At 43.3% G+C, this 23,974-nt stretch overlaps 1 protein-coding gene across 4 annotated transcripts in view; it reads left to right on the top strand.

Moving 5' to 3' along the window:
- Positions 1–597: 597 nt before the first annotated feature.
- FEZ2 (fasciculation and elongation protein zeta 2) overlaps positions 598–23,974 on the top strand; it is a 57,722-nt gene continuing 34,345 nt past the window's right edge. The window contains exons 1-5 of one of the 4 annotated variants that reach the window (XM_005296248.5): positions 598–1,199; positions 3,249–3,357; positions 5,455–5,571; positions 8,822–8,966; positions 19,405–19,673. In XM_005296248.5, the coding sequence (XP_005296305.1) occupies positions 970–1,199; positions 3,249–3,357; positions 5,455–5,571; positions 8,822–8,966; positions 19,405–19,673 (870 nt within the window). In that variant the 5' untranslated portion in view covers positions 598–969. The remainder of the gene's footprint in view (positions 1,200–3,248; positions 3,358–5,454; positions 5,572–8,821; positions 8,967–19,404; positions 19,674–23,974) is intronic. The other 3 variants (XM_005296249.5, XM_005296250.5, XM_008174306.4) reach the window with 3 other exon arrangements.

Here is a 23,974-nt window from a genome sequence, read left to right on the forward strand (position 1 = left end):
AAGGGTGATCTCTGTAACTCCACGATCACAGCCCCGCTCACTCCTGTTTGGAATGGCTGGGCTACAACGACCTCCCTACACTGCCCCCAGAGCCATTCAGCAGCAGGGTAGCCTGCCCCAGGGCTGGGGGTTTGTCCTCCTCACTGTCCTGTCCATAGTTCTGTGTGCCACGTGCTGTGGAGAGAAGGGGTTTGGGTTACTGCAGTTCAGCTCTCCGGGTTTTGGCTACGGTGATCACGCTGCACGGGATTTCAGCTTGGTGATTTCTGAGCAATTCTCCAACCTGTCCAGGTGGATGAATTCTAACCCTGCCCTCCAAGTGCTACGCCCCCTCCCAGCTGCAAACCTTGTCAGCGCACCCTGCCCACCTGTATCCCAGGCCTGACTGAAAACACTGAGCAGGAGCGGCCCGAAGTGCCCCCAGCCTGCCTGGGAACCACTGACCGTCCAGCGCGACCTCCCAAGGCGCGGCCGAGTCCGAGCAGAGGCTGAACCCTGCTGAGGCCCAGCACTGGCAGAGGAAGGGGGCGCTGCCTAGAGGAGGCCGGGGCCAGGAGGCTCGCGGGGCGGGGCTGCTGGGGTTACCTGTCGGCCGCAGCTCGGTTAACGGCCCCGTGCTGCGAGCGCCTCGCGCTCTGCGCGGCGCCGCCACTTCCCCGCCCGCCAGGGCAGGAGTCAGGCCGCTCCGTGCACGCGGCGCGGGGGGCTCAGGGACTCGCCCAACGGCCACTTGGGACGGGGGCGGGGCTGGCTCCTTTCCGCTCTCCCCGCTCCTAGGACCGTAGCGCCGGCCCTGGCCTATGCCAGTCGCGCGGCCGCCTCCGCCGTTTGCAGGCGGCTTCTTTGGGCGCCAAGGCCCCCAGCGGGCCTCTTCGGCCCGGGACCGGCCCCGCCCCGTCTCCGCTGCAGCGGGAGGAGCCCCGGGAGCGCGCTCCGCCGAGCGCGCAGCCCGGTGTCTCGGTGGCGGTCATGGCGGCGGCCTCGCAGCGGGACCCCGGGGACTGGCAGGATTTCTCCGGCTTCCAGCCCCCCGCAGGGAGCAGCCCCGAGCCGGCCCGGGACGGGGGCACTTGGGGGCCCGGAGCCCTGGGGGACAAGCTGCTCCTCTGCTTCAAGCCCCCCCCGCCTCGGGACGGCGGCAGCGAGAGCCGGGTCCCGCTGCGGCCCCTCAGCGAGCAGAGCGCCCTACAGGAAGACGAGTGAGCGGGGGCGGGGCGCCGGGAGGGGGGTGAACGGCACGCGCGGGGGCCCCCGTAGGGGCCTGCAGCACGTAGTTGGGAGAGGGCGGCGCGTGAAGGGTCCGTTGGGGTGGGAAGGCCTGGAGGGGGCAAACGGGTGGGGGTGTCCCCGTTCGGTGGGGTGGGGGCGGTACTGGGCTGTGGCCTGTGCGTGCTGGGCCTCTCCACACTGTAGTCAGCGAACAGGCGCTGTGGGGGCACAGCGCAACTTGGCTCTGAACTCAAGTTCACACCCGAGGCGGCCCTGTGGGCGCTGCTAACCAGAGCTGCTGCCAGTAGTTGCCCTCATCTTGCCTATGGCCACTTAGAAAGCAACGTTAAAGGTCAACATCCGAGTTTGTCAGCGTCTCTGTGCTTTCCCCCTGGGGTTATAAACCCCGTGTGCGCTACTGTGGTAACCCAGGTGGGTCAGCCAAGGTGAGCTAATGCCACGCCTTTTCCGCAGGGTAGGCAGGCTGTCAGTGAGCACCAGCATTGCTTTCCTCCTAAGCTGCCCCATTGAGCTAAAATGGTTTAACAATGCCCCTTTTGCCCATCAAGACAGGGTCCTAGTTTCATGATAGTCTGTGACAAAAAAGAACTAGATAAATTCATGGAGGGTAGGTCCGTCAATGGCTATTAGCGAGTATGGCCAGGGATGGTGTCCCTAGCCTCTGTTTGCTAGAAGCTGGGAATGGGCGACAAGGAAAGGGTCACTTGATGATTACCTGTTCTGTTCATTCCCTCTGGGGCACCTGGCACTGGCCACAGTTGGAAGACAGGATACTGGGCTAGACGGACCTTTGGTCTGACCCATTATGGCCGTTCTTATGACATGTATTGAACGTTACTACAAATCCTGTGGAGAATTTTCTTTTGATTTGATGGGGATCCAGCAGCCTGTTCCTCTCTCATGGGATAAAGTTGAAGATCAGAGGGATCTGAAACACTACAAGAAAAATCTCATAATGAGAATACACGATAACCAGTTTTAGATTTTTAAACTTTTTTAGTTGTATATGGAGGGATTTTAATTAGCAAAGTGACAGTTCTTCACCTAGGTCTAGCCACACATAAAATTTGAAGTTAAGCTTTTTTTAAGTCATTTTTAGGTCTTAATATATTTTTTTTAGATGGGGGGGGATATTTTTTTTTCTTTAACTCAAATGACTAAATAAACTTGAGTATTACAAATGGATTTGTAACAAAGTTAAGTTTTAACCTTTCTTTCTTAATCTTTCACTTCCGTAAACATTAGAGACTTTCCTGACTAGTGCATTTTTATTTTTACTTGTACATTCCTTCATAGTTGTGCAGTCTTCACTGAAATTAAGTGAAGTTTTGGCTTGGGAGTTGCTGCTCAACTTGCTAATTCCTAGTTTTGAGATGCACGAGGCAAGGGAAATTAGAACAACATAGGCCTTGTGAATTCTCAAGTGTAGTCGCGCTGCCAGCTCTCTCGCAGCGCTGCAAGTACTCCACCTCTCCGAGGGGAACAGCTTGCAGCGCTGTGAGCGAGCATGCAGCGCTGCAGGTGCTGATTACACTGGCGCTTTACAGCACTGTGCTCGGGGGGAGGGGGGGGTTTCACACCCCCTGAGCGCAGCAAGTTGCAGCGCTGTACAGCGCCAGTGTAGCCAAGGCCATAGAAAAGAAGTAGGAAAGGGTATAGAGCATTGTCTGGCTAACATTTCAACAAAGGGAAATTTACCACCCAAATTTTGTTACGTGACCCATCAGGAAGCATGGCTCTTTTTCAGTTTTCTTTTTATTTCTCTGCCGTGCAAGCATCAGCAAATGATTCCCCTTTTTGCATTTCAGGCGATACATAAATAAAACCAAACTTTTGCAGCATTTATTTCTTTGATTGTAAAACTTTAAAAATATTTTAAATTGAATACCTGAGAGAATTCCCAATTGATACAGGTATTAAAAAAAGAGAGATTCTGTTTTATTTTTTGTTTTTGTTTTGTAGAAGATCAGTTGCTATTCATTTCAATATCAGTTTGTTTCTTTAATCCTTTTGTCCAGGATTTGGAATGCTTTGACTGATAATTATGGTAATGTAATGCCAGTTGATTGGAAGTCCTCCCACACCAGAGCTTTGCATATGCCAACACTGAATCTCTCAGAAAAAGGGGTAAGTTCTGTAGCCAAAAACCTTTTGACGCCTTTTCGTCTTGATACAGAAACAACATAGGATGTAATTTTTCATTAAAATAGTTATTCGTGATCACTTTAAAATATTTTTCTTTTTAATGTGTTTGTATCGGTATTAGCAGCAAGGGTTGTCTTTTAACATTGACAGATCTGATGCATACATTTCTGCTCCTCGCTTTCAATAAAGTGTTATGATGTGGGTTCCTTCTAAACTGACTGACAGGTCAACAAACGGACCAATTTGCATAACAGAGGGGCAAGGGAAAGACAGTAATAAAAGACAGTAATAAACTGTGGAAGTCTTCTTGTTCACTTACAGTCTTGCCTCTTGTGTATTGAATGGTATCCGAAAATGTTGGGGGGTATTCCTGTGTCTTGGTAAATTCATTATGGACTTCTTCCAACCAAGGCCATATTCTGCAATCAGATAGATACAGGCAAATCCCTGCATCTGTGTGGATCCAGTTGCAGGATCGGAGCCCAAATATACTTCCTTGCTCTACAAATACGTGAGACTGAAATACAGCAACACTTGCCCCTTCCTACTAATGGAGAAAATAGGCACCACTAGCATTGCTTAGCCAAGAAGTGTCATTTTAATAATATAATGTACTAAAGCATATTGTGAAAGTTTGGATGTTCTTTTGCAGCCTAATAATTGGGTGATTGAAAAAATAGGATTGATACCCCAATTTTCCAATGAAAATGGTGAGGTATTTGGGAAGATTGCCTGTAAATTTGCATCCAACCACAAGCATGATGAAATTTGCACTGAGCACCAGAAAGACTTTAATGAAAATATAGCACATGTTTTACACAACAGGATACTCAATAGGCACTAAATTTGAAGATAGTTTGGGAGGGATTTGACAGAATGCAGGTAGTTGACAGTCTCAGTGAAAATCTTGATCTAGTTAACAAAACTGGTATTGCATAATAGAAAATAAAAAACCGATTCAAGTGAGGCAATGGATTTTTCTTATTGTGTAGCCAGTATGATTGGTCCCAAATACAAAGGTCATATAGGGAACCCAGGGTATGAAAAATCAAGTAAATGAGACAGGGCAGCTAAAGTCAGAATTTTGACAATTTTTAAGAGACCTTCGTTCCCATCTAGCCAATTCAGCATTAGTCAAGTGTAGTCAGCAGATTCAGATTGGTTTGTTTGGGTGAAATGTTGTAATAGGTAAGGTGGTGAAAATGCAAATAATATGGTAAAAGTATATCAGTATATAACGGCATAATGGTAGGCCTAGTGTTTAGTCTGGGGACTTGATTTTTGTGTCCCCCTGTTTAATTGTGGAACTGCAAGCTCTTATGAGAATGTGTGCCTTTTTGTTTGAGGAACAAATACTTGTGAAATGAATCCCACAGTATGTGTGGGGTTTTCTCATTTAATAAAACATAGAGGTTTTTCCCAGAAAATAAGAAGCTTTGTTTTATGGTTGGAAAATCACAACCTTGAATTGTCTGCCCACCCTGGCTTCTAATTGTAACTTTATTACACGTGACTTAATGTATATTGTGTATATAAAATAAGTAATGACATGCACTGCTGATTCTTGCATATGTCAAAAATTCTGATGACTTTCTCAGGTGTAAATAGCAGTAATCTTACAAAGAATTCTATAAAGTTACAGAAAGTCTGATAAATATCAATCTGTTGTGTATCCTTTCACTGATGCATCTATTTTGGTATCTTGCTTCTATTTGAAGGAGTACAGGGTGAACTACATGAGTCTGATGGACTGATTGGCTAGTCTACAAATGTTTGGATGGCATTGAGTGAGTGGTGTGTGTTTAAAGTAGTCTTCCCCCCCCCCCCCCTTTGGGAAAGTAAAGAATATGCTAATACTCTTTGCAAAACAAAAAGATGATAACATTAATAAAATACGCTTCAGCTACAGTTTCATTTTCACTTTTGTTGAGATATTCCGTTTTATGGTATAAGAATTATTTATATCTTTTAGATTCTTGAATATGAGCAAGAATCTAATGTTTTGATGCCAACAAGAATGGAACCAGACTTTCTTCTTATAACTTTTTGCCCTTTCACTTTTTCTGTGTGCGCTTTCAGTTAAATGAACATTTGAACCTTGACCTATCAGATGATGAAGAGCTTCGAGAACAGCTGGATATGCACTCTATCATAGTTTCCTGCATCAGTGATGAACCGCTGTTCACAGCAGAGCAGGTAAAGAAAAATATTCTGCAAAAAGACAGTGTTACGGCTTAATACTACATCTTAGTTCTATGCCTTTTGTTCTTCCTAGTTAGTGGATGCTAAAGAGATTTGGAGACAAACTGATCGCTTTTGTTTATAGTTATAGCAGCAATGTCTATACCATGATCTAGGGGGGTAATTCCCCTGCTTATGTAGACATATTTGTGCTAGCTCTCAGCTAGCTAGTGCGAGTATAAATAGCTGTATAGCTGCAGTAACACAGGTAGCGGTAGTGGAGACACAGCTGAGCCGTGCCATGTACATACCCACCAGTTTCAGATAGCTTTGTACTCGGTGCAGCTCAGCCTTATCTTCACCCGTGCTATTCTAGCTATGCTGCTATTTATACGCTTGCTAGCTTGATGAGAGCTAGCACAAGTATCTGTACATAAGCAGGGGAATCACACCCCTCACTTGCAGTGTAGATATAGCCAAAGGGATGCATTGGGTACTTTTTCATCTTTCAAATTGCCCTCTGCGTCAGCTTTGGGGTTTCCATATGGGTCTTTGAAATTCTCATACTTCAGTTTCCTGACATGAGCCAGCAGGAATCTGAAGGAAGAAGATGTAGACAAAACTGCTCCTAAATTAAGGGTCAAAAGCCGGCCATGGGATCGTCATAAGCTTACTGTAAAATATGACTTTTGAAAACTGATGGATAACTAGGAAAATCTGGAAAAATTGGAGGTAAATGAATATGCAGGACCAGTTGTCATGTGGGAGAGAGCAATTCTGTCAATTATTGTCTTGGTACATCTAACTTCTATCAATACTAAAGTAATCAAATAAGAGAAGGGAAACTGGTGAAGGTTAATAACAAGTAATAAGCATGGATCTATAAAGAACAAAGATTGGCAGAAAAACTTGATTGCTCTTTAAAATAAAACTACAAATTATGTAAATGATGGGAATGGAGTTGATGTGGTACATTTAGATTTTAGTGGAGGGTTTGATATTTTCTGATAATCTCAAAAAAAAAAAAAATCCAAACTGACTTGCTAAAAACACTGTCAATGGGAGTAAAAACTGGATAAAAGTTAATGATAAACTGTAGTGGTATTGAATTTGGGGAGATGTTGAGCAGGGCAATGCAATGCCTAGTTTTAATATTTTCATTAATGATCTGGAATCATAAATAAAACAGCACATTAAATTCACCTATGTTAGTAAACTGCAGAGGATTATCAACAATCAGTACAGAGAAATATTTCTGTGAAAGGAACCAAAAGAGAGAAGAAACATGGGCCAAAAAAACCCCTGATATACAATTTGGAAAAAGTAAATTATTGCAGCTGGGGGAAATAGCATAAAATGCAGATTCTCAATATGGTGGAGGGAAATGCAAGACCAGAAGTAACCATTGTGAGCATCTGGTCTGAGCTCCTGTATAACACAGGCCATAGAACTTCCCCAAAATAATTCCTAGAGCATAACTTTTTGAAGAACATCCAATCTTGATTAAAATTCTCAGTGATCCACCATGACACTTGGTAAATTGTTCCAATAGTTAATTTCCACTCACTGTCAAAAATATATTCCTAAATCCCAGGCTGAATTGATCTAGCTTCAACTTCCAGCCATTGGATTGTTATACCTTTCACTGCTAGATTATCAAATATTTGTTGCCTATGTAGATACGTATCAGTTGTCATCGTCACCCTTTAACCTTCTCTTTGTGAAGATAAATAGATTGAGCTATTTGAGTCTGTAGCTATAAGGCATGTTTTCTTATGCTTTAATCACTCTCATGACTCTTCTCTGAACCCTTTTTTTTTATAGCTGTTTTCAATTTCTCTTTAAACCAGGTTGGTTTTTTTTAATCAGCCTGGCCTTCTTCCTCGATTGTGGCTTTTGGGGCATCTAGTAAGGTGTTCTTAAATTATTCCCAATTACAGTAACTCCTCACTTAACGTTGTAGTTATGTTCCTGAAAAATGTGACTTTAAGTGAAACGATGTTAAGCGAATCTAATTTCCCCATAAGAATTAATGTAAATGGGGGGGGATTAGGTTCCAGGAAAAAAAAATTTTGCCATACAAAAGGCATTATATACATTTTAAACAATTTTTAAACAAGCAATTTAATACTACGCTGCAGGGGGGGGGGAGGAGTAGTGTGCATGTGCTGTGTGTTTACAAACATACTGTACATACACTACAATGCTATAGTTGGGAGGTGCCCCTGCCTTACCCTACACAGGCACAGCCGCCTGGCACTGGAGATGAGGCAGGCAAGGAATCTGAAGGTACAATAGGCTAGGAGAAGCACATTGTGCAGCAGCGGCAGCCTATAAGTCAGCAATTCCAATTCCTTTTGTTTGTTACCCAGGCTCCTATCATTGATGTATAAGCAAATAAAAAATTTCTTCTCTTCATGAGACACATCTGGAAATTAGTAACACTGAAAGACACCTAAATAAATTAAACATAAATGTGCAATATACAATATAAATGTGATGTGGTTTAAAAAAAAAAAAAAATAGTTTACAGAACCAGGAGGTTGTAGTTCCTTTTTTGGACAAGCCTGGTGTTACCACAACTGAAATTTTGCATTCAGTTTGGGGTGCCTAATTAACAGGAATATATTGACAAACTGGGATGGCCAGAGAGAGCAATAAAAATGATTAAAGGGCTGTAGAAGGTACGCTTATCTGGAAAGAATAAAGTAACTAAAATATACTGTAGTTTTGCTATGGATGACTAAGGGGAGAATACCTATCTACAAATATTTGAAGGATGTACATATCAAGGACTGAGGAAAAAATATTTATCATGGTATAAAGTGGTTTAACTTAGACTGAATATCAGAAAAAGATATACAAACAAATCGTCAGTGGTCTTGAAGCAGAGAGACAGAGGGCTTTATATAAAGACTTATGTATGCATGGCTGCAAACTTTATTTCTTAGCCATTATGAGGCAATATGTTTAGATTAATGAATAAACTTGCTATGAAAAGACTAATTTGTGCAAATAGTCCTATTTTCTATTTTTTAAAGAAATTTCCCTTTATATTGATATGCCTGATTCCCAGTCTCAACATTGGCTTTGCCTTGTTAGTAGTACCTAATATGCATTTATTGGAAGAAAAATTATCTAGAAATAGAAAATTTAAAAAGTAAAAAAGTTGATGAGCTGTTAGTAGAACATATGCAAATTATAAGTTGTTGCTCGTTACCAGTGATTCTCTCCCTAAGAGTATGTGTATGCATCTTTATTAAAGGTGATTGAAGAAATAGAGGAAATGATGCAGGAATCACCTGACCCAGAAGACGAAGAAACACCCACGCAGTCAGACCGGCTCTCCATGCTTTCCCAGGAAATTCAAACACTCAAGAGATCCAGTACAAACAACAGTTATGAAGAGAGTAAGGGATACTCATTTAATATCTTAACGACATTTTTAACTTATTGAAAATAGCTAATGGTTCAAACTGCCTTATACTTGATCTATAATCATTTCCATCTGTGAAATCATCTGCCTTTGAAAATGCAGTCAAAAAATCTTGAAAGGCAAAGTAAACTATAATATATATCTATATCGATAACTAGATATCTATATAGCTGAGAAACATAATTGATTTCAATAAATAAACATTATAAACTGCTATGAATGTGTTTGCCTAGAATTGAATATTAAACCATACCTTTACAGTATTTAAAACAAAAGCAGCTGTATTAAAGTTTGACATGCTGGATTTGACTCCTTTTACAGGGTACGTATTCCTTGTTAAACTTTTAACATATTAAAAGTTAGGTAGGATGATAGTGTCTTACAGATAGATGCACATTAAGGCTAAGGCTAGTGTGTACTGTATTCTTCATTTAGAGAAATGAACTAAGGTTAGTAGAAGTTGAAAGCTTTGTAGAAAATGAAGAAAAAGTTCTTCCATGATGTTGTTTCAGTTACTATAGTTTCTCTGTTTTGGTATAAACAAGAGAAGAATCAGATGAACAGTTATTTTCTGTGATTCTGCAACTGCATAATGGGCTTCTGCAATTGCATAATGCAGTTTCTGTTGAGGGTGGTTGTGAGAGTTTCACCTTAACTTTCAAAGACTTCTTTTAAAGAAGATTTTGGGCATTTTTGGTTCTTCAAGTAGATGCTGGCATGTATTTAACTTAGGTGTGTGCACCCAGTGCTGGAGTTTTTTGCCTAGCAGTACCCATAGAGGGGTGGTGCTTGTGGCGGTGGCCTCTCTTCTGGCTATATGAGGCAGCGCCACTCTGACCCTCTCCCTCAGTTCATTCTGATCGCCCCTGGCTGGAGTCAGAGCTATGTGTGGTTGTAGTCTCACAGTCTTGCCTTTAGTTTTAGCTTGGTTTATTGTATATAGTTAGTTAATTAGTGTGTGTTAGTGTTAGTTGGTAGTGTTCCACAGTGATGTCCTCACCAGGGTTTAAACATTGTTCTTTGTATGGAGGGGCTATCCCCAACAGTGACCCCCACATGCAGTGCTCACTTTGTTTAGGTGAGGCCCACCTTAAAGAGCATTGTTTGATCTGTACATAGTTCAAAAAGCAGACTCAGGTGGTGCGAGACCTTCACCTCAAACAGCAGCTGCCTGAACAGTCCATGTGACCTGATCCAGTACCAAAGCCCTCTTTGGGCCAAAGATTGCCCTCTGGCTTGGAGAGCATCACTGCCTCTTGTTCTGAGGCAGGTGCCTCTCCGAAGAGGCAGAGGAGCTGTTCTCAGTCATTGGCACTGATGAAGAGGTCTCCTAAGACCAATCGGAACCACTCCAGGTCGCAGGGCAACTCCTCTGCCTTCTACAGGAAAAGCAGGGACTGGCACATGACTGGTTCTGGCACATGGGATGGTGTAGGTACCTCTGACTGTTCACTGGTATTCAGTAGGAAGGGCAGAAACCCCGTGCTGTTGACACCAGTTCTGGTCTCCGGATGTCTGTTGAGTCTGGCACCAATTAGGGCGATGCCAGTACTGACTGTATCTGCTGTGTCTATGTACCAGGTTGTGGCAGACCCGCTCTGCCTTTCCATTTCATCCTCCCCACTGGTACAGAACTTTCCAAAGCTTGCGCCTTCAGCAACCCCTCCAAAGGACCACCCCACTGAATTGTGATGCCCCTTGGCACTGCACCCAGACATTCTCCTTCCCACAGTGGGCATGGAACTGGTACCAGAATCAGTATGGGGACTCTCTTCAGCTCAGCAGCATTTGACACCACAGATAGTCCCATGGCAACTTTCACCACCCTCGACGTCAATGCTCTCGTGTGCTTCGATACCGCTGTTTGTGTCAGGACCAACGGCTGTAGCACTGGCAAGCTCAGTACCAATGGTACTGCCTTCATCAGGGCAATGGTTTCTGCCTTGTTCTGAGTGATCGATGAATCTAACCACTAGTTGGTTCACTTATGCATTGCTCCGCCCTGGTTGCCGAGATCCCAAGGCTCTTCTGATTCCAGGTCGGGCTGGTTGTCATCCTGCTCCACATCACCCAACAAGCTCTGAGGGCTGCCAATGGACCAGTATGGTTCCCAGGGTTGGCTGTGCACCATGGCTGGGACGGAGGTCCTTGTTCCAGCACTATTGTCCACCAATACCCTACCTGTATCAATGGGCTTCTTTGACTCAGTGGGACACTCCTCACTTGTGGAGATCTTGCTCGTTGTCCCAGTCAAAGCTGAAGTCACCTGTCAGATCAGCGGTGGTGACTGCAGAACAGCCATGTGCCTAGGCATTGATGGCCTTTCTCCCTGCAGAGCTACTGGAGTCCTCCCTTCCGGGCACTTTGCCCTGGAGCAAGAACCAGTTTTGGCTCAGTCGAGATACTTGTTGCCGGATGATGGTGTGCTGCCTGGCTCATCCTCTCCTATCCAAAAGGACTTTAAATTGTACCAGGACCTTTTACACCGCATAGCCACATCGCTTGGCATCCTGGTACAGTTTTTTCCAAGAGAACACACACAAACTGGTAGACATTCTACAGCCTGCCATCCCTGGGAGAAATAGTCCTACTGACTGGTAATGGGCTCCTTGAGCTGCCGAGAGCCCTGTGGAGTACACCGGCCTCGGTACTGCTGGTGGATAAGCTACTTCATTCTGATACAAGGATTTGAAGGGTTCTATTCCCATTGGGCCAAAACTCCCTGGTTGTAATGGCAGTGAACAACAGGGCCAGGCAGGGGAGTTTCAAGTCTACCCCCAAGGACAGAGACTCCAAGCAGTTGGAATCTTTTGGGCAGAAGTATCTATACCTCATTGTCCCTACAGATGAATATTGTGAATCCAACAAGCTTTGGTGTCCAAGTATGATTGCTTCTATTGGTCAGCCATGTCCAAAGTCAAGGACCAGTTTCCCAAAGCCTCGTTTGAGGAGCTTTAGGTGTTCGTTACGGAGGGCTGTTCGGTGGCCAAAGCGTCCCTGCAGTCTGCCCTTGACGTTGGAGACACCTCGGCCACGGTGATGGTCTCTAATTATGGGGAGGGCTTCATGTTGCAAAACTCTGGGATCACTTTGGACATCCAGCAAGCCATAGAGGACTTGCCCTTATGCTCAGTCTTGTTCTCAGACAAGACTGATGGTATTTAGCACTGGAATCCTTAAAGGAGTCCTTGGGAGTGTACATGCTGTCCATGCAAACACGTTGCTATGGGGCTCGCTAGCAGCAACAGTATCCCCTGCAGCATTCCTGTGTGCAGCCTTTCCCCCTTAGAAAGAAGGATGGATAGATCCCTCAAGAGGAAGCAATCAGGCACAGGCTTCAGACAATCCACACGCACTCCCCCAGCGCCCATTTTGACTCCTTAGTCCAGAGCATTACTCCACCCTCTTCATCTTTCCTCCCCAGCCCCCCAATCCCTTTGGGGACAGACTGGCCCGTTTTAACAGTTCTTAGGACTCAGTTACCTCTGACAGCTGAGTCCTAGATGCTGTTAATTGAGCTACACAATCCAGTTCCTCTCCACACCCCTTTCACATCCCCCTCCCTATCCTCCTTCAGGGATCCCTCTCACAAGACATTACTCATCAAGCAGGTCAGCTCTGCTGACGTTGGGAGTGGTGGAGGAAGTTCTGCCGCAACACCAGGGCCATGGCTTTTACTCAGGATATTTCCTGATCCCAAAATCCAAGGGCTGGATGAGACCCTCCTCAACCTTCATGGCTTCAACAAGTTAATAAAATAGAGTGACCATGTAGAACTTCATCTATCAGCCATCCTCCCTGCACTGTCTCAGAATGACGTGTTCTTTGCTTTGGATCTCCAGGACATTTACTTTCATGTGGTGATTCTACCAAGCCACAGGAAGCTTCTTCATTCTGTGGTAGGAGAGCACCACTTCCAGTATACGGTTCTCCCCTTCAGCCTCTCATCTGTCACCCGTGTCTTCACCAAATGCATAGAATTGTATGACTGGAAGGGACCCCGAGATGTCATCAAGTCCAGTGCCCTGCACCCATGGCTGACTAAGGATTATCTAGACCATCGCAGACAGGTGTTTGTCTAACCTGTTCTTAAAAATCTCCAATAAGAAAGATTCCACAGCCTCTCTAGGCAATTTATTCCAGTGCTTAACTATCCTGACAGTAAGTTTTTCCTAATGTTCAACCTAAACCACCCTTGCTGCAGTTGAAGCCCATTGCTTCTTGTCCTATCCTCAGATGTCAACAAGAACAATTTACCTCCCTCCTCCTTTTAACAACCTTTTATGTACTTGATAACTGTTACCATGTCCTCCCTCCATCTTCTTTTCTCCAAACTAAACAAACCCAACTTTTTAAATGGCTTTGGGTCATGGCATATCTCAGGAGGAAAGGAATTCACATCTTTCCGTAACTCAGGGATTGGTTGCTGAAGGGGCGGCTCAAGAGAGGAGGTTATTGCCCATGTCAACACCGCATTGTGTATGCTTGACCATCTGGGACTCATTGGAAACACTGGAAAGTTAACCTTGGCTCCCACTCAAAAAATCAAGTTCCTTGGAGCCCTGTTAGATTCCATAAGGACGAGACAATTCCTGCCAGCCGACTGCTTCCAGGCAATTTACAGCTCTGCCTCAGACTGCAAACTCAGCTCACAACGACAGTCTGGGTGTGTCTTAGCCTGCTGGGGACACGTCCTCTAGTATGAAGGGGGTCCAGTTTGCCAGGCTTCACCTTCAGCCTCTTCAGATGTGGCTCAGGACAGTGTACCGCCCTGCCCTGTATTCTCTGGACAGATTAGTTCGCCTTCCCCCACTAGTCCTAGACTCCTTACATTGGTGAGTGTTCCCATGCAATGTGTACCAAGGGAGCCCTTTTGCTCGGCCTTCTCCAACAAAGTCAGTGGTTACTGACCCGTCCCTTCTTGGGGTGGGGGGGCACCTGGACTTGCTGAGGGTGCAGGGTCTAGGATCAGAACAGGAATCCTTACTCCATAGCAACATGCTGGAGCTTCGGTCCATTCACTGCACATGTCATGCCTTCCAGGACTGTATCAGACACTCAGTAGTTCACATATTATGTTGCAGTGGCATTGTCTGTGCGTAGGTGAACAAACAATGGGGGCACACATTCCAGGTTACTCTGCCTAGAGGTGATCAACTGTGGCAATTCTTCATCAAAGAAGACCTCACTGTGGTAGCACTTGCCCATGGTGCAAAATCATCCTGCGGACCATGTCAGCAAGGTTTTCTTTCTGAGCACCAAGTGGTCCCTGAAGGCCAGTGTCCTCTGGGTCATCTTTGCAATGTGGGGCATCCCCACGATCAGCCTGTTTGTGATGAGGGAAAACAGAAAGTGGTGCCTATTCTGGGGGGACATTGGTCCAGACTCCCTCTCCAAAGCCTTCAACTGCAGCTGGCAGTCAGCTCTTCTGTATGCCTTTCTCCCTACTCTGATTATTCCTTAAGTCATCCTCAAGCTCAAGGCGGATCAGGCCAAGCTCATCCTAATTGCTCTAGGGTGGCCAAGGTTTCCAGACCTCTTTGCTTTGTCAGTTCAGTTTCCCATAATGCTGCTTCTCCACCCCAATTTGCTCACTCAGAGCTACGGCCACACCCTCCATCTTGCGGTCAGCTCCCTGCACCTTAGGGTGTGGCTGTTACTTAGCTGAATGAAGAGGAAGAGCAGTGCTCGGTGGTTGGCCAGCAAGCCCTACTCAATAGCAGGAAGTTCTCCACAAGGATATCCTACTTAGTGAAGTGGAAGAGGTTCTTGGTGTGTGGGACCCAAACTGACTGGGGTTTCCATCCAGGACATCTTGGAGTACCTACTACATCTTCAGAAATTGGGCCTTGCGCTCAGTTCACTGAAATTGCATTTGGCATCAATATCAGCATTTCATCCCCTTATTTAAGGGAAGTCAGTTTTTTCCAATGACATGGTGTCAAGTTTTCTGAAAGGGCTTCTCCACTTCCATCCTCCAGATTGGGATCTGGTCCCCCTGTGGGACTTAAACACGATTCTGATGGATCTGATTGGCCTTCCATTCAAGCCTCTTACATCCTGTCCACTGCCCCTCCTGTCTCAGAAAACCACATTCTTGATAGCCATCACATCGGCAGGAAGGGTGTGAGAGTTGCAGGCTCTGATGGCTGAGCTGCCTTACACTCAATACTCCAAGCAAAAGGTAACGTTGTGACCACCCTTGAAGTTTTTATCCAGGGTGGTCTCTCCGTTGCATCTGAATCAGGAGGCATATTTATCTGTTTTTTCCCTAAACTACATTCCTCCCCAAAGAAACAGCACCTCCATACTCTGGATGTCTGGCAATGTCTAGCTTTAGACAGGACTAGACTGTTTGGTGTTTTGCCTTGTCTGTTCATGTCATATGCAGACCACATGAAAGGGCAAGCGGTCTCAGCATAGACCATCTCTAGATGGATAACATCCTGTATTAAGACTGCGTATGACAGAGCTTCAGCTACGCCTCCTCGTCAGGTCTCGCTCCACAAGGGCACAAGCGACGTTGATAGTGTTCCTTGGTGACATTTCCAAACTGGACATTTGCAGGGCAGCCACATGGTCCGTAAACATATGTATGGATGACTATTATGCTATTTTACTGCATCTTCCAGAGCAGACCCAGGCATTGCAAGGGTGGTCCTGCGATCCCTATTTCAGAAGACTCCAAGCCCTGCCTCCGGATTGGGATACTACTTGAGTCACCTAAGTGGAATACACATCTGCATCTACTCGAAAAATAAATTACTTTTAGTTGTTTGAGCTGTGATGCAGTCGTGTATTCCACAACCCTCCCTCCTTCCCCTCTGCATAGGAGTCTCCTCTCATGGGATTTCGGTGTGAAGGAACTGGCAGGGGTGAGGGCGGCACTGCCTCATAGCCAGGGGAGGGGCCACGAGGCACGAGCGCCGCCCCTCTGAGTATTTTAAGGCAAAAGGCTCTGGCACACTAGGAGCACAAACACCTAAGTGGAAAACATGTCTGCAACACATCTCAAAGAACCACAGTTACAGTAAGTAACTGTTTCTTTTATTCTGTGGCAAAGGAAAATACTAGATTCCCTTCTTTGTCTTGCAAAAAAGGAAGACTTAGGAGAGTTCACATTTATAGTGTGACCATGATATACTGAATGGCAGTTAAATGAAACTCTTGGCTAAAAAGACTTAAGTTATGCCCCTGAAGATTGTGCTTTGCTGGCTTACGCTTCAAAACTGCCCTCTGGGAAAAGACATGTCACCACATCATTCTGGTTTTCGTTGGATTTAGAATGTTTTGACAGCAGTCTCACTTCTGCTTTCTGGGTCTGTATTGTCCAAAGCCTCTCCACAAAACTACCTGGTGTTTGGCAAGATAACTCACTGTCTTTAGTGTATATCAAACTTAGACTGCAAACTGTACTGTCCTGGCTGGTCTCTGGCAATCCCAGGCAGCATTCTCTAAGGCAGCGGTTCTCAAACATTTTACTGGGGTCGCTAGGGCTGGCATTAAACTTGCTGGGGTCTGGGCCCAAAGCTGAAGCCCGAGCCCCACTGCCTGGGGCTGAAGCCCTTTGGCTTTGGGCCCCCATTGCCCAGGGCAGCAGGGCTCGGGTGGGCTCAGGCTTCGCTCCCCCTTCCCCCCCCCATCTCCTGGGGTCGTGTAGTAATTTTTGTTGTCAGAAGGGGGTCGTGGTGCAATGAAATTTGAGAACCACTGCTCTAAGGCTTCAAAATCTGTATTTCAGAGATGGGGAATCCAAGGCATAGACTTCAAAGCCTATTAAGTAAGGCTTCCACATTTTCCAAAAGATTCAGGTGTTCTCAGAGACATTTTGATATTCAGCGTTGTTTTGTATTTCATATGCTATTATTTTTGCTCTTCCTTATCAGTTATTCCTGTCGTTCATTTTGTTTTATGGATGAACAGTCAGCTTTGACCAACTGATGCCTTGGTTTGCCTGAAAAAATCATTTAGTTTTGCTTTGCCAATTCCTCAGAATCTACTCTGACATCTTCTAAGGTCATTGCCCAACAGAAAGCGGTTATTACCTCAGTTTCTTCTGTTGCAAAGCAATTTCAGAATTAATCTGCATTTGAGAACTTCACTCTCTTCTAGTTGCCATTTACATCATCAGAATGCCTTGACCTAGGTTGGCATGTTTGTTTTGCCAGCACTGACAATCAGACTTGATTTTACTGAATGTTTACATCCCTGCAATTTTTTTTGACACATTGGGACACCAAGTTATTCAGAAACTGATTGACCATGACATAACCAAGATGCTATGCTACAAGACAGGGATGTCTGCAATACTTAGTCCTGCCATGAGTGCAGGGGACTGGACTAGATGATCTCTCGAGGTCTCTTCCAGTCCTACAATTCTATGATTCTAAGTAGAGGCCACAGCCAACGTGCTGAAAATGTAGAGTGCTATAAGCACCTTAAACAGTTTTAAAGGCCTTTGGCAGTTTGAACCACTTTAAAGTCTTCTTAAGCGTTAAACCTAAATAGCTTTAAGATTTTAAAGTCGGTTGAGGCTTAAGCTTCTCTGAGGATGTAAAGATTGCCCCTTAGTCCCTTGCCAGTATGAAGAGCCATCCACGGTAATGCTGATGATTTCCCCCTTAGCAAGGGAGTGAAGAAGAGCTAGCTCCAGTCTAATTTTCCTACTGGGTGATTGAAGAAATTAAATCACGTTTCAGCTATATCCTCTGCTACTTGCGGGAGTTGTACTTGTAGATATATTTAATTTTTTTAGCACCTATCTATAGGGGTGGCAGTTTAACACCCTTAAAACAATTTTGCAACAATATAAAATCTACAAAATATTTGATAATTGAACCTGACCACACAATAATATCCATCTCATTCATCACACTATATGTATCATATTCTTCAGGTCCCCTCTTTGACCTGCTCGCCAAATGCCAATGGGAAAAAACGGGCTTTGTGGCATGTCTAGGTGGTAACAAATCCCAGCTCTGGCAAACTTAGGTGCGGGAGTGAATTCTACAGCCAGAATGCTCATGGAGAATATCCGTTGATCAGCATCTTCCCTTTTAAATCAAGCAGGCTTTAATCTGAACATGTCTGCTGATTCCTTTTTGTCACACCTACTACCTGAGCCACTTGGGAGCTAACAATACTCTAAAAGGCAAAGTTGTGTTGCAAATGGTGGACATGCTCCCTCTGTCAAGAATCCCGTATAACTTTCACTATTGTATTTTGATACTCCCCACAGCTGACCCAACATCACTTCTTTCTTGTCTGGTTTGAGTGTCATCTAGCCTTCATCTAGCCAGGGCTTCTCAAACTGGGGGTCGGGACCCCTCAGGAGGGTCACACGGTTACTACATGGGGGCTCGCGAGTTGTCAGCCTCCACCCCAAACCCCGCTTTGCCTCCAGCATTTATAATGGTGTTAAATATATAAAAAAGTGTTTTTAATTTATAAGGGGGGGGGGGGTCGCACTCAGAGGCTTGCTATGTGAAAGGAGTCACCGGTACAAAAGTTTGAGAACCACTGATCTAGTCCCTATTTCAGAGACATGAAATCATCCATTCCCCACCACAGAGCCTGAACAGAGAAAGAGACACGGAGCTGTGTATTGTTGTCATGCTAAATATATCACAGCCCTATTTTCTTACTAGCCTTCCACTGATCTGATTGTCACCCCTCCTATTCAGGGTGAACAAGTAGGCTGTTGTACCACCCCTTGTGAGAATCCTTGGAGCAAATGAGCAGTTGCCCAAAACTACTGTGTGGGATCTGTAAGAAAGGAGCAAAGCCAGTTGAGTGACTCATCCACTCTTCCTACAGTTTGCAGATGTCGGCAACATCTTGTGATCACTGGTTACATAAGCTTCTTGTGGATTTAAAAGAATCAGCAACAGAATCCATAGTTAGAATTTCATCACCCAGTAGAGCTCTTGATCATACAAGGCCTGAAATGTGCAGACTCCAGAAATGACCATGGGTTGTCCTGCCATAACTTTTTCAATAGCTTTTCAGAGAGAGAGAAATAGACATAAACTGATAGCAAGATTGTCATGTCAGGAGATGGTTCTTGTGCAGCTTCACCACACTTTCTTTAGGGATAGTTGTCATCCTGTATTTGCAAATTATGTATAACTTTGCACCAAGTTCTGGAGTAATCAAAAAGCTGTGGTTATTTTCATATTTTAATAGCGAACCTAAAAAAAGCTCATGGTGAACTTGTATCCCCACGAAGCACATAGTGTGTTTGTGTTAGAATTTTTTATGGCATCTTTTTGGTGGTGGAAGTGTAAATTATCAAAACTCTTGGGATGATTAAAAATCCTTTTTGTTGATAATCTCCCCATGCCTAAAAAACTGACACTGCTTTTTCTACATTATGCAGAACATACTCTCACTTTGTCTTTATTTTCTAACAGAAGTACAAAAACTGTCGGTCGCTGAACTAAATGAACTACTAGAAGAAATTGAGACTGCCATTAAGGATTATTCTGAGGAGCTGGTACAGCAGTTGGCTCTAAGGGATGAGCTGGAGTTTGAAAAGGAAGTGAAAAATAGCTTCATTTCTGTTCTCATCGAAGTACAAAACAAACAGAGAGAACACAAAGAAACAGTGAAGAAGAAGAAAAAGCTGAAAAATGGTAGTCCTCAGAATGGCAAACAAGAAAGAGGTCATATGCCTGGAACAGTAAGAGAGTCTTTGTGATACTTATATAGAGATACATGCAGAATTCTGGGGGGGGTTAAGTGTTATTCATAGTGTACATTTATCCAATAAGGAAGTAGTAATAAATACCTCTCACACCTAGTAAATGATGTAAATTTTCCCCTTACCTTCAAGCATAGGCAATGCCTAGCTCTTTCCCTCGAGACTTAGGAACCATGAAAAGGAACATACCAGACTTTTAGCTTTTTCCCAGCAACTTTATCACTTACACTCTGGCTCAAAATCAGTTGTGCATTGCTCATCAGAGAGGTGTACATGCCTCATGATTTTGACTGTGTAGGCAGTAAAACACATATCCCTGCTAGACATGCAGGAAGTACAGTACTGTCATTGATATAGCTGTACAAATCTTAATTAATCTGATGGAGTCTAGCATGCAAAATTTATGAATAGTGAAATATAGACCTCGTGCTGGTTCCACTGAAGTCGGTGGCAAAGTTCCTGTTAACTGATATGAGAGTAGGATTGGGCTTAAAGTTTAATATACAAAGACAGATAAATTTGGTTTGCTCTCTATAAACTATGCGATCAACCAAAGGAAAAAAGTCTCTGACAGGATTAAAATAACAGGAGTTGGAGATGGAAAAGACCTATTACGTCATCCAGTCTAGATTCCTCCCAATGCAGTTGTTTTCTTTACAGTATTCTTTTTGAACACTTTGTCCAGTTTAGTGTTAAAAGATCCAATTTTAGATTACTGTATTGCCACTGTTATGTGATCCAAACAGAAATTTCACATTACTTCATTATTTTAATTTTTTGGGTGCTAATATACAGGTAATACTGATGTTTTGTATACTCCTTATAGTTTGTTTAAATCAGAATGCAGTGTATGGTTTATCTCTGCAAACTTTAAATAGACAGTAGAATGTAACATTGTGGTTAATTGTGATGGTTCCTATCATGCATTCTAGTGTTTATACCTAAATAATTCTCTTTATTTCTGTAACTCATTCCACTGGGAAAGAAAAGGTGCACACCCATTTCACATTGTGATGTTATCAAACTGATATGATGACGGAAGAAGTACGGTTAACCCCTGTACTTGTTAGAAGTTGTGCATAATACTATTCGTTAATGAGAGAGGAGGAAGGAGAACATAAGAAGTATTCTTCAGTTGTTTAGCCTACCATAAAATAATGGAAATTGAATGTAAATGGTAGTAGTATAATTTTTTAGTAGAAAGCGTTTGCTGTCAGATCAAAATTACTGTATATCTGAAAGTTGTTAAGCAAAACTGCCACTTAAGGTATGCTCAGACAGTTTACAGGATCATGTAAAAATCACTTTTATTTGATTCAAAACAAGGCAAGTAACACCTACCCTGAGGAACCTAGACTGTTCAACAAACTTTGTTTTGTTAATTCTGAAAATGCTAAATAGGAATATTACTTTGTTTCTGCTGGGTTTACAGTGTAAGTAGTAGCAAATCTAAGTATACCAGGTAACAGAAAATACACTCAATAATAGATTAGAGAATATTTTTTAAAAATTAATATGCTGATATGGTGCCTGTGATGAGGCAGCTAAGCAACCTACATTAAAATTTAAGATTAACCTGCCAAAATGTATATCTAAATCAAACCAAATTTTCTTCTTGCCATTTACAAACCAGATGAAAGGGATTAATTCCCAGTGAATATAGTGGAAGCCAGTAAGAAGTCAGTATTGATTAAGCTACTACTGCAGTTACTACATCCTTGCAAAAGCAGAGGAAAAACAGTAGTAGTGTGATGTTATTCCCAAACAGTGACAACAAGGAGTCTGGTGGCACCTTAAAGACTAACAGATTTATTTGGGCATAAGCTTTCGTGGGTAAAAACTCACTTCTTCAGATGCATAGAGTGAAAGTTACAGATGCAGTCCTTATATACTGACACATGGAGAGCAGGGAGTTACTTCGCAAATGGAGAACCAGTGTTGACAGCCAATTCAGTCAGAGTGGATGTAGTCCACTCCCAATAATAGATGAGGAGGTGTCAATTCATTTGCAAATGAATTTTAGTTCTGCTGTTTCTCTTTGAGACCACAGAAACACCAACCCAGGAACCAATTCCTGTAGCAAACCTCATTACCTACTCTGTCCCCCTATCTACTCTGGCGACACCATCGGAGGACCCAACCACATCAGCCACACCATCAAGGGCTCATTCACCTGCACATCCACTAATGTTATATATGCCATCATGTGCCAGCAATGCCCCTCTGCCATGTACATTGGCCAAACCAGACAGTCCCTCCGCAAAAGAATAAATCGGACATCAGGAATGGTAACATACATAAGCCAGTAAGTGAACACTTCAGTCTCCCTGGTCATTCTATTACAGATTTAAAAGTCACTATCATTGAACAAAAAAACTTCAGAAACAGCCTTCAAAGAGAAACAGCAGAACTAAAATTCATTTGCAAATTTAACACCATTAATCTGGGCTTGAATAGGGACTGGGAGTGGCTGGCTCATTACAGAAGCAGCTTTTCCTCTCCTGGAATTGACACCTCCTCATCTATTATTGGGAGTGGACTACATCCACCCTGATTGAATTGTCCCTGTCAACACTGGTTCTCCACTTGGGAAGTAACTCCCTGCTCTCCATGTGTCAGTATATAATGCCTGCATCTGTAACTTTCACTCTATGCATCTGAAGAAGTGAGGTTTTTATCCACGAAAGCTTATGCCCAAATAAATCTGTTAGTCTTTAAGGTACCACCAGACTCCTTGTTGTTTTTGTAGATACAGACTAACACGGCTACCCCCTGATGTTTGGGAATAGTTGACAAATGCAGACTTTTTATATGGCAACCCTCTTCAAAGAATAGGAGCGAAAAGAGGGTTACAAACAGAAAAGAGAACAAGGTTGAGGGTGCTGAAAATAATGGGACTTGTATCATGCCATTGACTGAAAATTGTCTGGCCTTCACTGTGTACAAGGACAGAAAGCAATTGTAACTACTGGGAAGGTTTATAGGGTTCAACTGCTTTACTACTTAGGTCATAGATTATGAAGGGTTTTATATCACAATAATGTTAGCCACTGTAAAGAAGAACAGGGTAAATAATAATGTTGGCGCACTGACCCTTTAACCGAACACAAATTTAAAGCAGCACGCTTGTAAACTCTGTTTGCATTGAGTAAGGGATCCACCTTTCATCAAGGGATATATATTAATTTTTCATTGAGTAGTAAACTATTTCAGAGGCGACCAGCATAAGTGAGTATATATTTTGTAGCCTTCCTTGAAGGAAGTTAGATATCTAGATCCACTATTCTGGGTTTTATCCTCAGGAATGAGATTCAGCAGCTGAACAGCAAATAAATTATTTGGATACCTCCCAAGAAGCAATCTTGTGACCTCTGGGTCCACTGTGTGCCATCTTGGCCTCTAATTCTCAGATCCCTTTCTTCCCAGGGGATATGGAACTGGGATATTCAGTCACACGTCTCCTGTTGCTTTTAAGTGATATAAATTGTGATGTGTGATATTAGTACATGGTCTCTCTTTTCTTCAAACAATTATTTTATTTGACTAAACAAGATACTCTTTAATTCTGAAACAGCTTAATTTAAAAATATTGAAAAGTGGTAGTTCTTAAGCTTTGTTGTACTGACAAGCATGGGATTGTATGTGCATACTGCACGCTCAGTTGCCTGTCTGCATTTTTAGACCTTGTAAGTGTCTTATTTAGGATTCAGCTAACATATGTGAGATGAATGCGGGGCAGTTCACATCTTTCTTGACGTTCTTGTTTCAGTTCTAGAAAGAGTTACTTAAGTTTGAATTGAGAAGACTGTCTTCCAAGCATAAAGGATAGAATTTTTTTTTAATGAAACCTTGGACTGTCTAGAATCTGAATATCTGCAGATTTACCAAAATAAGTTATAATTAATATAAATACTCTTATCAGCATATCTATATCCACTTTAAGGGTTGCACAGATTTTAACTATATCCGTATCTAAACAGGTATAGTTAAATCAGTACAAAAATTGTGTAGACAAACCCTTAGAGGAGAATAGCTGAAGCTTAAGGGAAAGAATTGCTTGTCTTTGTGACATAAGCAGGACCGATCAGAGGGTGAACATTATCATTGTTTTTAAGCAAGGGTATTAAGAGAATTGTATGTAAATGACTAAAATTTGAAAGACTATACCAAACATAATTAAAAGTCACTCTCTTTATACACCAGTAAATTTAGGAAAACTCTAATCTCAAAAAGAAACAGCATGTGTAAGGAATAAATTCCTTGTATAAAATAGGTTTAGC

The sequence above is a fragment of the Chrysemys picta genome, chromosome 3 (assembly GCF_011386835.1).
Source record: "Chrysemys picta bellii isolate R12L10 chromosome 3, ASM1138683v2, whole genome shotgun sequence".
NCBI lineage: Eukaryota > Metazoa > Chordata > Testudines > Emydidae > Chrysemys > Chrysemys picta.